Source organism: Spinacia oleracea, chromosome 5 (assembly GCF_020520425.1).
Source record: "Spinacia oleracea cultivar Varoflay chromosome 5, BTI_SOV_V1, whole genome shotgun sequence".
Lineage (NCBI taxonomy): Eukaryota > Viridiplantae > Streptophyta > Magnoliopsida > Caryophyllales > Amaranthaceae > Spinacia > Spinacia oleracea.
Window position 1 is genome coordinate 1280544 of NC_079491.1, and position 16179 is coordinate 1296722.

Genomic DNA, 16179 nt, shown 5'->3' on the forward strand with positions numbered 1-16179 from the left:
ATCAAATATAACTAAATTAACTAGACTAAAGTCAAAAGAAGACAAATAATCTACCATTTAACATACTAATTAAAGAAGGCAAACCTTAACCCAAATGTAGGCAATAACCCATGAAATTTCCCTTAGCCACTCATTGCCTTCCACGTCACAATTAATTAATACAAAAAAATATTATTCAATTCAACGCATACTCGTTTAATCTTTGTTACCTTTGACTTTTGATCCCTTCTCTTAAACCACACGTACAACACTCCTTTTTAACATTGACACAAATCCTTTATATATAACCTCTCTTTCTCAAAATCTCACACTCAAAAAATAAACTACCAACTTCAAACCATTTTAGTGTAATTTAGTTTGTTTTGTAAAAACAAAAATTAAAAATTCCCTTTCTCTCTAGAAAACCACACACAAAAAGCCTTTTAATTTTAGTTTAATTTAGTTTGTTTTGTGAAAAAAAAAAACTCCTATTTCTCTCTATTAAAAAAAAACTCCTCTAACCTCTCTTTCTCAAATCTCACACTCAAAAAACAAAATATATAACTTCTTGTTGAGCATCGTGTTTATGTGATTTTTGTTTAATTTAGTTTGTTTTGTAAAAGAAAAAAAAAAATTAAAAATCCCATTTCTGTAGAAAAACACACACAAAATTCCTTTTAATTTTAGTTTAATTTAGATTGTTTTGTAAAAAAAAATAATTAAAATTCCCCTTTCTCTCTATAAAACCACACACAAAAATCCTTTTAATTTTAGTTTAATTTAGTTTGTTTAGTAAAAAAACAAAAATAAATCCTATTTCTCTCTAGAAAAACACACACCAAAACAAAAAGATGGGAAATTTGAGTTCATGTGTAAAGATCCAAAGTTCATCATCAAACACAAATAACATGGCAAAGTTAGTTGATTCACAAGGGCAACTAACACTAATAAACCTCCCTACAACGGTTGCCGAATTAATGCTAGAAAATCCCGGCTTTGCCCTTACTCCGGTGGAGGAACTCCGGGAGACTAGCCGTATTCCGGCGATGAAAGCTGATGACGTGTTACTTGGTCGGAAAGTTTACTTGTTAGTGCCGGTTGACAAAGTCAACTCTAGGTTGACTGACTTGCAATTGGCTGCTATTGACTCTCTTCTTTGTTCTTGTAATGGGAAGGTAGGTGGGAAAGCGACACGTGGCGGTTCTAAGGTTTCTCCTACTACCGGGGTTAATGGTAATAGTTTGGAGGACTTGGTGAAGGATTTGAGTGGGAAGTGTACCGGTGTAACCGGTCAAAGAAACAGGTTTTGTAAGGTTTGGGAACCTGTTCTTGAGCCAATTTTAGAAGGCTGCTAAATTTAGAAAGTAGAAGTATATATGAAATTGTAACTAGGGTGATTAAATTAGTTTACTCAATTACTCCCTCCGTCCCGGAATACTTGACCTGTTTTCCTTATCGGACCGTCCCTTAATACTTGACCTGTTTCTAAAAAATAGAAATATTCTAACAATATTATATTATTTCTTATCCACCCCTATTAACCCACCTACCCCCTACTCCATACAAAAAATAATTAAAAATTCAACCCATACTCTCCACCAACCCCACCTCTTAACCCACCTCCCACTAACTACATTAAAATAATACACCACTATCAACTACTACCTATTAAATTAAATAAGTCAATTCAAGTTCCTTAAACTCTGTGCCGGTCAAACCGGGTCGAGTATTCCGGGACGGAGGGAGTAGATAGTCAATGTAAGAGAAAACGAGTTAAATGGATAACATATTATGTACAAAGGAAGTTACACGAATTTTATGGTTAAAAAAAAAGAAGTTACACGATCTTTGTTATATTCTTGCTATTTTTTGACTACTTAATCATTAGTTTAACTGCTAGTTAAAATTTTAATTTAATGTCCTCTACCAAATTTATTTTGAGGTGGAATGGGTTACGATATTTTATTAAATTGAAAGAGAGTCCATATACATAGGATGTTATTTCATTAGGTATATTATTCTCCTATTAGTGTTTATATAATATCGAACACCACAAACCTAGTCAATGATAGAAGGGTTATACATCACTCCCGTCTGTCTTAACATGAGACCAACTAAGAAAAATTAAATTACTACCACTACAAGAATTTGTATCTTTAACGACAACCTAATTACGACGACGGGTCAAAAATTCCGTCGCAAAAGCCGGCCCTTTTGCGACGGGCTAAAACCCAAACAAAGACGGGAACAACCGTCGCAAAATGTCTTTTACGACGGGTTAACGACGGCCCCCTTTTATGACGGGTTCGCGACATGAAATCCCGTCATTAATCAATGATTATTTGCCTTTAGCGACGGGATTTCCCGTCGTTAATGATACAACTTTTTGTAGTGTACTAGTTGAGGCAATATCCTCCAAGACATTATTCACAAAAGAAAGTTATTTTTTTGCGGGAACTAAAGGAAAACATGAAATAAACTTTTTTGATCATCTTATTGCTAAAAATTTGGGAGTTTTAATTAATTATTAGTTTTAATTAATGTTGATGTTCTCTATCATAAACAACATAGTACTCGTAAATCAACATTAATTATATTTCTCTGAAAGATATCAAGCAAAAGATTCTTGTCTAGTGAATAAAAGCATAAACATTAGCCATATTCAAACATTAATAACACCGAGCAATAATATCAGTAATTTACATTCGTACTCCTAGCTTACTCGCATTAAAAATAATAATTTGTTTGACTTTGGAAATTACGAATTTGTGGATATATATATAAAAGAGTAAATATGCAACAAAATTAATTTGTAACACATGCATGTCTCACAACAAAATATCACACATAACACATGTTTTCCAATATTAAAGATCAAGCAAGGCTGAAGTCAAACCCTAAGAGCAGTGGCGGATCTTTGTGATGGCTGGGGTGGGCCTGGTCTCCCCGGCCGAAAAATTTTGTAGTGTATTTTTAGTTACGGCCCTCCTAAAATTTGTGTATAATTGTATAATTATATAGTATAATGCTTAATTTTTCTCTACCGGCCCCCTCATAAAACCGTTCAAGGTCCGCCACTGCCTAAAAGAGCATGAATCTGCCACATTATTCAAAACATTAGATAAAAAAGCAATAAAAATGACCTATGATATTTCCGTAACACGCATTTTAATTATACGTCACGTTTTAATACAAAAAATATACGCCATTTACCATCACTCCTTTGACTTTAGTTTAATTTACACTTGTTGACTTTTCTCAATTCCTCTCATAAACCACACGTACTCAACTCCTTTTTAACAACAAAGTCAAAATTTCACTCGCTTTATATGGCTACATATGCACTTAGTCGGTTTTACGTACTCCTAAATCTCAATTTATACACTAAATAGCCAACAATAATTTCTTTATGGATTACTATTTCCGGCAATTGTCTTACCATCTATCTAAAAAGGTATTTCCTTCTTTGCCCATATGTTTGTATACAAACTTTTCTATAAGGCGATCTTACACAAAAGACCACTTTGGTGTCATATAAGTTAAGCAATGGAATCAATTAGTTAAGCACTTGAACTAATTAGTTAAGCACTGAAACCAATTGGTTAAGCAAAGGAATTAATTGGTTAAGCAATTGAATCAATTAATTAAGCAATGTAACTAGGGGCGGAATTAGGGGGGCTGGCGGGGGCCATGGCCCCCCATGATACGTATTAAATATGCATAAAGCACATGTCTAGTATAGCTCAAGTGGTTATTTTCCTTAGAAATTGGAGGTGTAAGCGAGGTACAAGGTTCGAATCCTTGCTCCCTCAATTTTTTACTTAGTTTTCTTATTTTATTTTTGTTTTTCAATGTTATAAAAATTGTATGTTAAAATTTGGCCCCCCTATGTATAATTTCTGGTTCCGCCACTGAAATGAAACCAATTAGTTAAGCAACCAAAGTGGTCTTTCCGGTAAGGCGGTTTTACACAAAAGTTGCCGATGTTTATAACTGGTTATACAGAGAAAAGACTCCCTACTATTTAATTAACTCTTAAATTGTCGATCGATGTATAAATATGAAATATTTTTCTTCTAATTTTGTTTACAAACTTTTTATTAACTAAGGCGGGTGTACAATAAATAATGTAAAACAGCTATAAAGTTATCTCAAAATGCTTAAAAATAAAAGTATATATCTACCACTCATAATGTATAAAAATAACCATCTAATCTTTAAAAAAATTATCCATAAAAATTTATTTCATAATATAAAAAGTTAATCAAAATATGATTAAAAAGTTAACCCGTTATACACACAATAAATTTAGTTTTCTTGCTTTCCTATTGTTTTCCTTTACTAAATTAAACTTTAATGTGTGTATTGTTTTCATAAATTTAATTAAGCACGTGTCATATTGTGTGTACACATCAAAGAAAGTATCCCCCTTATTCATACGGAGAATTTTTGGTAGCTTCCTTGTATATTTCGAATTTCTAGCTTTGTACACTTTCCTTATTGTTATTAGGTTTCCTATTAACATCATGTTAATTTTTTCGGATTGAATAAGATTTTAATATATAAAATATATACCGGTGTACTCCTTCCGTCTCTGTTTGTTCTTTCTATCCCACAAAAAAATTCCAACAAGCTAAGAATATTGATTTCATTACAAAAATCTTCGCAAAAACAATGGGAATAATTATGAGTTCATGCTTGAAAACTCAAACTTCATCATCCAACTCAGAATTTACGGCAAAATTGATTGATTCAAAAGGGAAACTAACCCTAATAAGCTTACCAACAACAGTTTCTAAGGTATTACTTAAAAACCCGGGTTTTGCTCTTTCTTCGGTCGAAGGATGCCGGAAAACTGGCCGGATTCAAGCAATGAAGGGTGATGACGTGTTACTTGTTCGGCAAGTTTACCTACTAGTGCCGGTTAATAAAGTTAACTGTATGGTGTCTATCTTGCAACTTGCTGCTATTGATAAGATTGTGATACGTTATGATATGTTGCGTAGGGAGACACGTGGCGGTTCCAAGGTTTCACCGGCGTCGACGGGTACCGGTTTAGCCGGTCAAAGGAGGAGAGTTTGGATACCTGTTCTTGAGCCCATCTTGGAAGCGTGCTAGGTAGGGGTGTCAAATCGGATCATTGTTCGGTTACGGGTCGGGTATAATCGGATAATGTAGTTGTACGGGTCAGTGTGCCTTTGCGGATTGAATGTGTGATTTTTTCCCCTCGGGTTACTTCTATTTTTGCCCGGAATCGATTGGATCGGGTCAGAGTTTGACAGCCTAGGTAGTAGAAGTAATTAGGGATTTAGCTAGATAGGTAATCCATGTAATTATTGACTTAATTACCAATTGTTTGTTGGTTCAGTGGTGATTGGGGCTGAACTTGGTAGGGAGAACCCGTGTTCGATCCCCCGCAACAACAATTGGAAGGGGAATGGAACCTAACCACCCAGAACTCGCCCCGAATCCGGATTAGCCCTAAGGGTGAACCGGATGCTAACACCAAAAATACCGTAATACACTGGTATTACGCACTTCTGTTATCTATTTTTTTTGCTAATTATTATTTTATTGATTGACTCTTTATTAATTAGGAATTCTTGATCATAATATTAATGTCTCCTTTCTAATGTTGAAGTATGATTATTTATTGACGGACTGTATAGTCAAACTCTAAAATTTATGCTTAGTTCGATGCACTTTGTTTGGTTCAACTAGATCTTACTGAAATTATCTTATATGAACTTATTTTTTTAATAGAACTTATATCATCTGAATTTATTTATGTTTTAAATTGTCTGTAAAAACTTAAACTTATATTGACTTATTTCAACAAAAAAAAAACTTACAGGAACTTATTTGAAATTATTTTTGCTGAAATAAGTTCAAACTATAGTTAAAACGACCGATCGTATTCTACGTATAATTTGATTGGAACTTAAGGAGCCGGTAAAATTGATTGCAACTTATCTGAACTTATTAAACCTAAAACTTGCAAGATCGAGAACGTGTTTATATGTCGTATTTATTTTTGAGGGCGGTGGAATATAATTATACGGAGTATTTTTTTATAATCAAATTGATTCATTGATATAAAGTCATACGACATATAGTAGTACATAAAGAATTGAATCTAACAAATACATAAATAATATAATCAAATAAAAACTTTATTTTCACCATAATTACGATCATATAGTATATCGAACATTTTGTATACCCTATTTTATTGTTTTGATTACATTCTTATTCGACGAGGGGGTCTATCAATCTGTTGTAGACGTACATTATACTACGTGGAATACCTAGTCAATAAATTCATTATTATTACGAGTAATAATCAAAACTTGCATGTATTTTATTCCACATTGATGTGTTTCTAATTATCCACTTGTGTCGAAAATAATTACAGTAAATAAATAAAAGTCTGACTCAATCAAGAACTAAGCACAGATCAAATATTATTTTTGGCCTTGAACGAACTAGGTCTTTTGTGGCCCATAATAAGTTAATGACTCAATAACTCAAACTGGGTCTTTTGAAACCGTACTTAAATGATTGGCTGATTCCACTTTGGAGTTTGGACTAACCAAAACTAACTAGGCTCCATTATATTTGACTTATTTTGACTGAACTTATATTATCTGAATTTATCTGAACTTAACTAAACATAATTGAACTTATCTGAACTTATTTTATCTGAAAAAAACTTATTTTGTCTGAAAAAAACTTATGTGTGTGAAAATGTCTGAAATAAAGTTTTTTTTGCTGAACTTATATTATCTGAACTTATCGCAACTTATATGAACTTAAGTACTGAACTTATCTGAACTTATTTTGTCTGAAAAAAGTCAAAATAAGTCGAACAGAACAGAGCCTAAAGAAGCGTTGTCCCTCAAAAAAGAAAAAAAAAAAAAAGAAGCTATGCAAGCGTTGACTATTAAGCCAGGCCTTGACCTCGCCTCTTTTCGATGAATTATACCAATTTGTAGACTATAGAGTATAGACCATGGTACACAGAAAGAACATATGTGCGTACTTGCGATATAATATTTTATTTTTTTTCATGAAAAATAATATTTATTTCACTATTTATTAAAAATATAAATAAAAAATATATACATGTTCTTTTTCACGCAATCAGATATTCTTTTAAATATATACTAGTGTTGTTAAGGTACACCATACTCATTGTACACCATGATCCACCTTCTAAATTGCGGAATTATACTTACACAATTTTTTCAGGACGGAGGTAGTGTGGTTTGGCAAATGATGACACAACATCATTAACTATAGCATCGATTAAAACTTTCTTAAAAACTTAATTCATTACGTAAACCTATCTTTAAGTGAAAAATATGTCATTATCCATCCCAAAAAAAAAGATTAAAATTGGACTAAAATCCCCAGTTCAACAACCCCATGAACATGTCATACGAAAGCCTACATATTTGTTTAGTTGTTACCAAGTCCACCTTTTCTATCTATCATAAGATGGATTGGTTTAACTAACACTTTCCTACACTCTTAAATATAAATAAATCTAACATTTGCAAAACTTATACTCAATCAAACAACATTCTATCCATCTAATTACTTTCCTGATTAATAACTCAATTACATTAATTACAAAAATGGGCAATCAAGTCTCTAATTATGGCTCGCCGGCGACCGGAAAAGTGATCCTTCTAGATGGTTCTATCCAAGAATTTGACAACCCTTTAACGGTGGCTGAACTAATGTTGGAGTACCCACAACAAATGGTGGTTGATCTAAAATCATCAACAACACAGAAAAGAACAACTCCTTTACCAGCTGATAAAACCCTAGAGGTTAACAAAGTTTACCTAATGGTTCCATTAAGGAGAGGTAAATTAGCTCATTTATCCCCTCAAGAGGCTAATCAAATTCTTATTAGGGTTAATGCAATGTTAATTAGGTCTAAAACAATGAATTCTTCATTGAAGTTTTTACCTCTTATTGCCAAGATTTGTCCTACGGCGAGTGCTGGTGGTGAGAATAATTATTGTAAGTCCGCTGCATATAAGAAAGATGTGTTAGGGTTCGAGGGCGGTGGTGAGCTTGATGATGATGATTTGGTTGAAAAACCGGATTATCTTAGTAGGCAAGTATCCGGGAAGAGTTGGAAGCCTAGTTTAGACACTATTGAAGAGAAGAAAAATGAGGTTAAGAAGGGGTCTAATTGGGTGATTGTTGCTAATAAGGTTGGTAAGAGGATTCATAATAAGGGCTTGGTTTGGGGTTAAAAACACAATATTATATCATGGAGTGCCATTTTATGTTCTACGTAGTATAATACGTAGTTTTCAAATATCAAAAAGTTTGAGTGTAAAAAGTTAATTAGGAATGTTATTTATTTCCTCTAGCTTACTTGTGTAGTTATTTTGATAATTCCTGCATAAATATGCATGAGAATTAATATTTATTGGACTTTGTGTAATCTTTTTTTTTGGGGGGCAGTTTAGAGTTCAGTTCCCTTACAAATTCAATGGAGGTTCCACACTAAAATCAATTGGCAATTGTAGGAGTAACTCCATAAATTTATAAGTTGGTATTTTCTCTCATCTTTTTCCAATGTGGGACGACTGTGAAAAACATAGGCTTTCAACAGCACCCTCGCACAATTGTGCCAACCGTTGAGCTCGCTGGAGACGGGGAAGGGCAAGAACATCCCATTCCGGTGATTTTTCTTGTTTTGTGTTTGAGAAGGAAGAGAATAGATTTGGATTTAATGAATTGGCTAATTGCATTTCATTCACCAATTTTAATAAAGAAGAAAAAAGTTAACTAGAATAGGTAGGCCGTAGGCCAAATTTTCAATTATTCCGGATCTTAGAATTCAACTCGGACTCCTAAATTAAGTTAAAGCCTTGTTTCAAAAAACCAAAGGCCCATCAAAGTTTATGTGAATAAAGCCCACTAGGACTTGTGGGTGAACTCCAAGTTAATGCATATAAAGATGGTTATGGGCCGCACTGGGCTTCGGGTAGAGCCCACGGGCTGTGGGCTTAATCGGGCCAGGCCCACGTTGCATCAAGCTGGGATGGCCCGGGCCGAAAAGTTCAAAACAAGGCCCAGGCCTGGCACGAGCCCACTGGCTTTCGTACCGGGGCTGGAGGCCCGTCGTGGCGAAGGATAATTTTACTAAATTAAGCGTGCTTTGTCTTGTCGTGCCTTGTCGTACTTTTCCAAAAAAAATAAGGCTCAAGCCCGGCCCACAGCCCACAACTTAGGGCCCATGTTGGGTCGGGCTTCGAGCCGGCCAGACCCACAACCATCTTTAAATGCATATACTACGTAGTTACGTTGTTTAAACAAAACTTACCGTACACATGCTTTCAGTGTTCATCATTATATTAAACCTCATTGGTTTTGTAATATGTAAACCAGCTAGTTACACCAAACTTTGGCCCTAGCTAGTTAAAGTGTTCAAGTACTTGTACCATTGATTTCACAAATTACCATTTTGTCAATAAAGTTGGCCTAGCATTAGCAACAACTTTTGATTTATAACAACATTGTTCTATGTTTATTTAATTAGTAATGTGATCGATATGATTACTTCACTAACTTCTTTTATTAGATCGAGCACTTATTATTACTAACGAGATCGAGTACTTATTACTAAAGTGTTTACATTATTTACATATTTAAAGAAATATTGTTGCCTACTATTTATATTATTGGCGGTTAGACTTATGTCTTGTTCTGTTTGCCTTATTTCACATATTTTAGGAAAAATAAGTTTAATTAAGTTACGATAAGTTTATACTTCCTCCATTATTATTTACATGACACAATTGAGTTTTAGGCACTATTCACACAAGATCCTTTGACTTTCTTTTGTGATTTATACGTAAGAAAAAACATAATCATGTGGGGTCTTGTTAGATTCGTCTCAATAAATATTTTTTAAATATCAACCTTTATAATTTTTTCTTATCCATAATTGAAGATATTAATGTTTGAAATCGTGGATTGGCAAACGTGACTAAATAATTGTGTCATTTAAATAAGAACAGAGGAAGTATTACATACTGTCATACTCTGTATATGATAAAGTTCAAAGCTAATAAAATAAAATATGTGAAATTTAGGTGAAGAAAACACTGCTTTACGATAACACGCTCATATAGGTGAAAATTGGAGTAAAAGTTACTCGATTGGGTAACCAAAAGACAAACATAGCTCAAAAGACATTACCTACTAGTAAATTGTAAGTCAGTAAAAAAATAAACTTGAGTGCTTTCCATCAAATGATCAAGATTATAAGATCTTAAATGAGAAGAAAGATCATTGCAACCTACAACCATTATGTGTAGATGATTACACTAATTTTGCAATTGGATCTCTTCTAAGTTGTAACTTTTAAGCTAAGCAACTTATTTTAATCCAGTAACTTTATTTTCTCCTTAATTTGGTCGAGCACGAGGGTTTCGCCTTTCAAAAATGATACAAATAATTAGGGGGACATGAACAGAACTGTTCGTGAACAGTTCGGAATCGGTTCGATAAAAGTTCGACTCGAGTTCGATTCGTTTGTAAATGAACCGATCTCGAGCTTAAATTTATGGTTCGATAACTAAACAAACCAACTCAAACTCAATGGTATTCGACTCGAAAGCTCGCTACCTCGTTAATTTAAGAATAATAATGCATATTTATGAGATTTTTATATATCGTTTAGTACCATTGTTTAAACTATCAATTAAATGACAAATAAGGGATAATATTTTACATAACTTGTCCATGAAAAATACTATTATAATGTTAGATTAAGAAAATTACTAGTAATATTACATGTTGGAAGAATATAGTTTATCAATTTATTGAATCAAGGCTCGAACAAGCTCGAAATCGAATGATTCTTATCAAGCCTGGCTCGATAAGGAATTTTAAGTTCGAGGTAAGTTCGAGCTCGAGAAAAAATAACCAAACCAAGCCGAGCCTATTATAGTTCTCACTACAAGAATTAGAAACAACCAGGGCGATTTTTTTATAAAAAGAAAGGCAACTTCTAAATCGTCCTAATAGAACAAATCAAATATGGCAAACAAACATTGCCTTGGTTGGTAAAAACAAAGAGGGCGAAAGTATTCTTTGCCTTCTTTGATTTACATTAAACAGGACGACTTCTCACATTTCGCCCTCTTTGATCAGTTTTTTTTTAAAAAAAGCATCCCCAACTCCTTTGAAACTGCAAACTCCGAATACCAAACTTCACCCAAATTTTCTTTCTAAGAATCCCAAAATGAAAACTCCAATATTCAGTTAGCTTGTTCTCTCCCTAAATCTTCAATTTAGCTTTATCTTCTCAATTTCTCTTTCTCTCCCTTAAATATTCAGTTTAGCTTTCTCTCTCCCTCTCCATCTTCAATTTCTCTGGTCATAAACCCTAATTTTATGCGTTTTGGTTGAGTTCGCCTGAAATTTGATCGAGTTCGCTTGAAATTTGGTTGAGCTTGCTTGAAATTTGGTCCAATCGCACATATTTGCTTCATATCCGAAGTTCGTCTGGTATCATATTTACTCAACTTCTTCGCGTTTTTTTGCTGGCATTTGAATTACTAGTTCATCATTACTCCGTATTTATCATCTCATGTTACTGTATTTTAGTGATAAGATTCGAATTATTTTCTTAATTAATGTTATTTTTCATTTAAATTGTAATTGATTTGTTTACCATAAGAAGCAGATTTGTAATTCGTATTATTTTGAATTAGCGATGTTTGTGGTTTTGCCTGTTCTTTTGATGTTTGTGAATTATTGATTTCTTATGGAACCACAATTTGTTAATTAGACTCAATATATGTTCGTCTATATAATTTGTTGAGTTTACTGAAAACTCAATACTAAAATCCCTGTTAATTTGCTGTTTTTGGTTAATTTTAGGGTTTTGGTTTGCGGATCTATGGAATCTTACAATTTGAGGTCTCTGTTGGAGTTACTCGTTCCTTTCAGACCAACCTTCAATTTCAGGTACTAGGCCTCTATCGTACTTTTTGAATTTGATTTCTGCAGCATATTCATGCTAATTGATGTTGAACATTCAAATTTTGCAGAATGGACATAATTCAAAGTTTTTCGATTTTTTTATTTTCTATAATTTTATATCTATGCCGTTTGTGATTTAATCATTGCAATTTATTTGTGTTATTATATTAATTTGATTCATATGTTGTAATTTTGTTGTTGATTTGGATTTTCTTTATATTCTCTGATTACTTGATGTGAGATTAGAGTTATAGTGTAGTTCTTTCTCTGATTCCTAGTGTTTTTTTCTCTGTAATGTACAAATACAGTTGGACTTTTGAATGTTTATTCGTCCTTGTATGTTGCCTATTCCGTTTAAGTCTATGTATGTGGTTCTTATATTATTGTGGAGCTTATGCATGAGATGTGATAAATTGGTAACTGGCTAATAGGCAGAAAAGTTGTACTTCGTATTATGTATGAATATGATTATATAATAATGATATTGTTAGTTTGTCCTTGTGGTCTGTGGGCTGCATATTCATGGAGCTCATGAACATAAGACCTTTGTTTCCGGGCAAGGACCATGTTCACCAAATACGGCTGTTGACAGAGGTGAGATTCTTGTCCGCAGACAAACTAGTAATACATTGCTGAGTTTGAACAAGTTTAACGCCTGTCTCTTCGTGCTGTTGGGTATAGTAATTAATTTATCAGTTTTACATTTTACATTTATATTGAAATCATGGTTGCTGTTTAGTTTCTTTTAGATGGCTAAAAGTAGAAATGTAGAAAGTTCTGCAGGTATAAAAAAATATCTTTCACAATTTAGGTTAGTTTTTAGATGTTATATGGATATTTGCATTGCCAAGAATTTTTGTTCAATAGTGTCAAGTGAAGGTACCTTTCATTATGATGTAATCATGGTTATGGGTTTTTCGCCTTTTGGTCTCATAAACCTTCACAGTCATCAATTGGCTAATACCGAAAAGGTTTTGGTTGTGTGTGCTGTTCGCAAGCTCACTGATGATGATTAGAGGGCATATTATGATCAGTTGATATTTCAATGCCAAAATATAATTCCCAATCCCTATTTTATTTTATTTCTATTGATTATTTGTTTCTTAGTCTTTTATTTACTATTTTATTTTTCAGTTAGTACTTAAGTTAGCTAGTTCATAAAATCTCAAAACAGGGGTTTCTAACTTTCATTAGAAATAGTTTGATAAAGCCAATTTTAAGTGGGATTGACCCTACCTTTCCCTATTACACTATTATGAGGTTAGAGTTAGGTTATTGTTGTTCGAACCAAAAGGCAAGTCACCACTAAGGTAGTAAGCTTGCTCTCTTACATGGTCTTTTTCTCTTTTCTGCTACAGAGAGTGTTTAATCACTCTAGATTCATTATATTGTTGATCTTTCTGAAGCAGGTCTTTTATACACCTTGTTCTCCTCTGACCTTGCCACTGCATATAGGTATCCTTCTTTTTCATATCATTAAGCTACCTGTTTCCCTGGTTAATTTCTTGAGCTGTGGCAAGCAATCTGATGAGTTACATATTTCTGTTAAAAGTCTTTCACGATGATACATTTTTATGTGCATATGTTCTGGTATTTTATTGCTTAGTTTCAGTTTCAGTTTCAGTTTCAGCTTCAGCATAGTTATATGTTGTTTGGGACATTGTGTTTGTTCAAAGTGTTTCATGTTTATTTTTAAATGTGGCAGTTTTGCATAATAGCCTTATTTGGATATGATCTATTCGATGAAGTAAAATATAATTTGGTTTTGCAAATATTTTTTTAGCTCAGGTCAGCACAAGGAATGGATTCTAGGCAATCTCTACATGGCACCAGGAATGAATCCAGACAACCTGTACGTGTCTTGCAATTTTATATGAGATATCTGTAAAAAAGGTACATGAATGCATCAACTTAAAAAAGGTACACGCCTCTTGAGCTTTGATTTCAGATGACAAAGTATATAGGATTAGATAGCAGTATCTAGTTGGTTAAGATAGTATTTACTAGTACTTTAAAGCTCTGTCATCGGAACAAGGACAACTAGCTCGCATGTTTATCTCCTCATTTTGGAATCGGAGATCTAAATATATAAGTAGCACTAACCTATTAGCTCAACTGGAAGAGCATGCTGCAAATGCGCAAAGATGTGGGTTCGAATCCCATGTAGGTTAATTTATTTGCTGTATTGGCTAGCCTATAAAAAAAAAGAAATAAAAAAGCAAAATAGAGGGCGCAAAAACAGGTGTCCCTAGATACAATCAAAGAGGGCGAAATAGACTGCCCTTCTTGATTCCAATCAGTAAGGGAGAAAATAGAATGCCTTCCTTGAAATAATCAAAGAGGGCAAAAAAAGTCGTCCTCCCTGATTTCAATCAAGGAGGGCGGGAAAAAGTCGTCCTCTCTGATTTCTATCAAAGAGGGCGAAGCATATTGCCCTCTTTGATTTCAATCAAAGAGGGCGAAAAATATTACTTGCCCTGCTAAGCTAATACAACGAGCCTAACAGGGCGATGGGAGGGCGATATAAAAATCGCCCTGCTAGCCTAAGAGGGCGATATTTACATCAAAGAGGGCGATATTTTTCGCCCTCTTTGATCTTATATGTTGTAGTGTCTGCTCGGTTAGGCTCGTGTCCTTCCCTACAAATAATTAAATGAGGAATATACAAAGTAGTTTTCTACCTTATATACAATAAGATCAGTAACTAATTCAAATATACAAAATTTATTTATAAACAAAAAATACAAAATTTATTTTATAACAAAAATTATGATTTGCCCATTCTACAATAAATCGGAGCCACCAAATTGAGTTAATAGCGACACACATAGTAGCTGGCTTTCTTATCCGCTATAGCATCATATTTTAAGTATATGGATATGATATATTATGCCAATCTTGTTTGATTTGTGTCCTTTGTGAGGGAATCAAATTAATATCAATTTCATCTTACTCCATTATGATCGAACATGAACACACTTACAGAACATAAACGAGTCGTTTACGGATATTAACGAATCGAGTATATATGAAGTTGTTCCAGTTTAATTTGACTCGTTCATTTAACGAGCTTAAACTTTCTGTTCAACCTTGTTTATTAACTTAACAAACGAATTTTGACCGAGCTCACTTACGAATAGTTCAAGCATATATCAGCTCATTTTCACCCCTATATTCCAGTTGAAATTAACAAACGAGCTTAAGGCCCTGTTCTCTTCACCTTATTCCAACTTATTTGAAGACATAAGTTCAGTTAAGTTCAGATAAGATAAGTTCAGGGAAAATAAGGTTGGCCAAGTATAATTTATAACTAAAATAAGTTTTGATAAGTTCTAATAAATTCAAATAAGTTCAAATAAGTTCAGATAAAATAAATTCAGAAAAAATAAATGAAAATCATGTGAATAGAACGCAACCTAAACCGAGCTCATTTATTCAACTTATTTATTAACCTAACAATCTGAATTATTGTTGGATGTGGTCTTATCTTGAATAGAATATGAATATGAATAGGCCTAAATATCCAAAAACCCAATTTCAGATTTATGAGGGGGTCCTACAGAATATGTTGGCCCCAAACATCCAATTGCTAACTTGACAATGTTTTGAGCAGACCCTTCCCATGACTTTATTATGATCCTGTTTATTTTGTTTGTTTTACAATTTTGAAGGGTTCTACTTTATTACACTGTACTAGATCTGGTTATTGAATAGGATAACTCATTCGCTAGATAAAGACTTAGGGTTAATATAAAAAGGCTTTTACATTTATATACGTATTCAAACACTTGTAATACTATCCCTTCTCTTAAAATTCTTTACATTTACTTCCTGCACGGCTGCATATACTCCAATACAATTTTAACCAATAATATATCAAATTTTGTTTGTGGAAAGATTTATAAAAAGTTGGTATTATGAAAATACATATCGAGACCAGTATAACAAAATCTTATATGATACTCCCTCCGTTTCTAAATAAGTGTCACATTTCCATTTTTGGCGTTCCCTTATAAGTGTCACATTTCTATTTTTGAACATGCACTTTTCCCACTTTTCCATACACTTTTCACACTTTTTTCATACACTTTTCCCACTTTTCTACAAATCATAATTACTTTTACTTACACATTCTACATTTTCCACTTTTCAATCCTCACATACACTTTTATTTGTACT

The 16179-nt window shown here is 33.3% G+C and overlaps 2 protein-coding genes across 2 annotated transcripts; both read left to right on the forward strand.

Annotated features, from left to right (window-relative positions):
• Positions 1-830: 830 nt before the first annotated feature.
• On the forward strand, positions 831-1334 carry LOC110779873 (uncharacterized). The gene has a single exon (XM_021980633.2). The coding sequence runs from the start codon at positions 831-833 to the stop codon at positions 1332-1334; it is 504 nt and encodes a 167-aa protein (XP_021836325.1).
• A 6195-nt stretch (positions 1335-7529) lies between these two features.
• On the forward strand, positions 7530-8446 carry LOC110775859 (uncharacterized). The gene has a single exon (XM_056828577.1). The coding sequence runs from the start codon at positions 7620-7622 to the stop codon at positions 8250-8252; it is 633 nt and encodes a 210-aa protein (XP_056684555.1). The 5' UTR covers positions 7530-7619; the 3' UTR covers positions 8253-8446.
• Positions 8447-16179: the final 7733 nt, after the last annotated feature.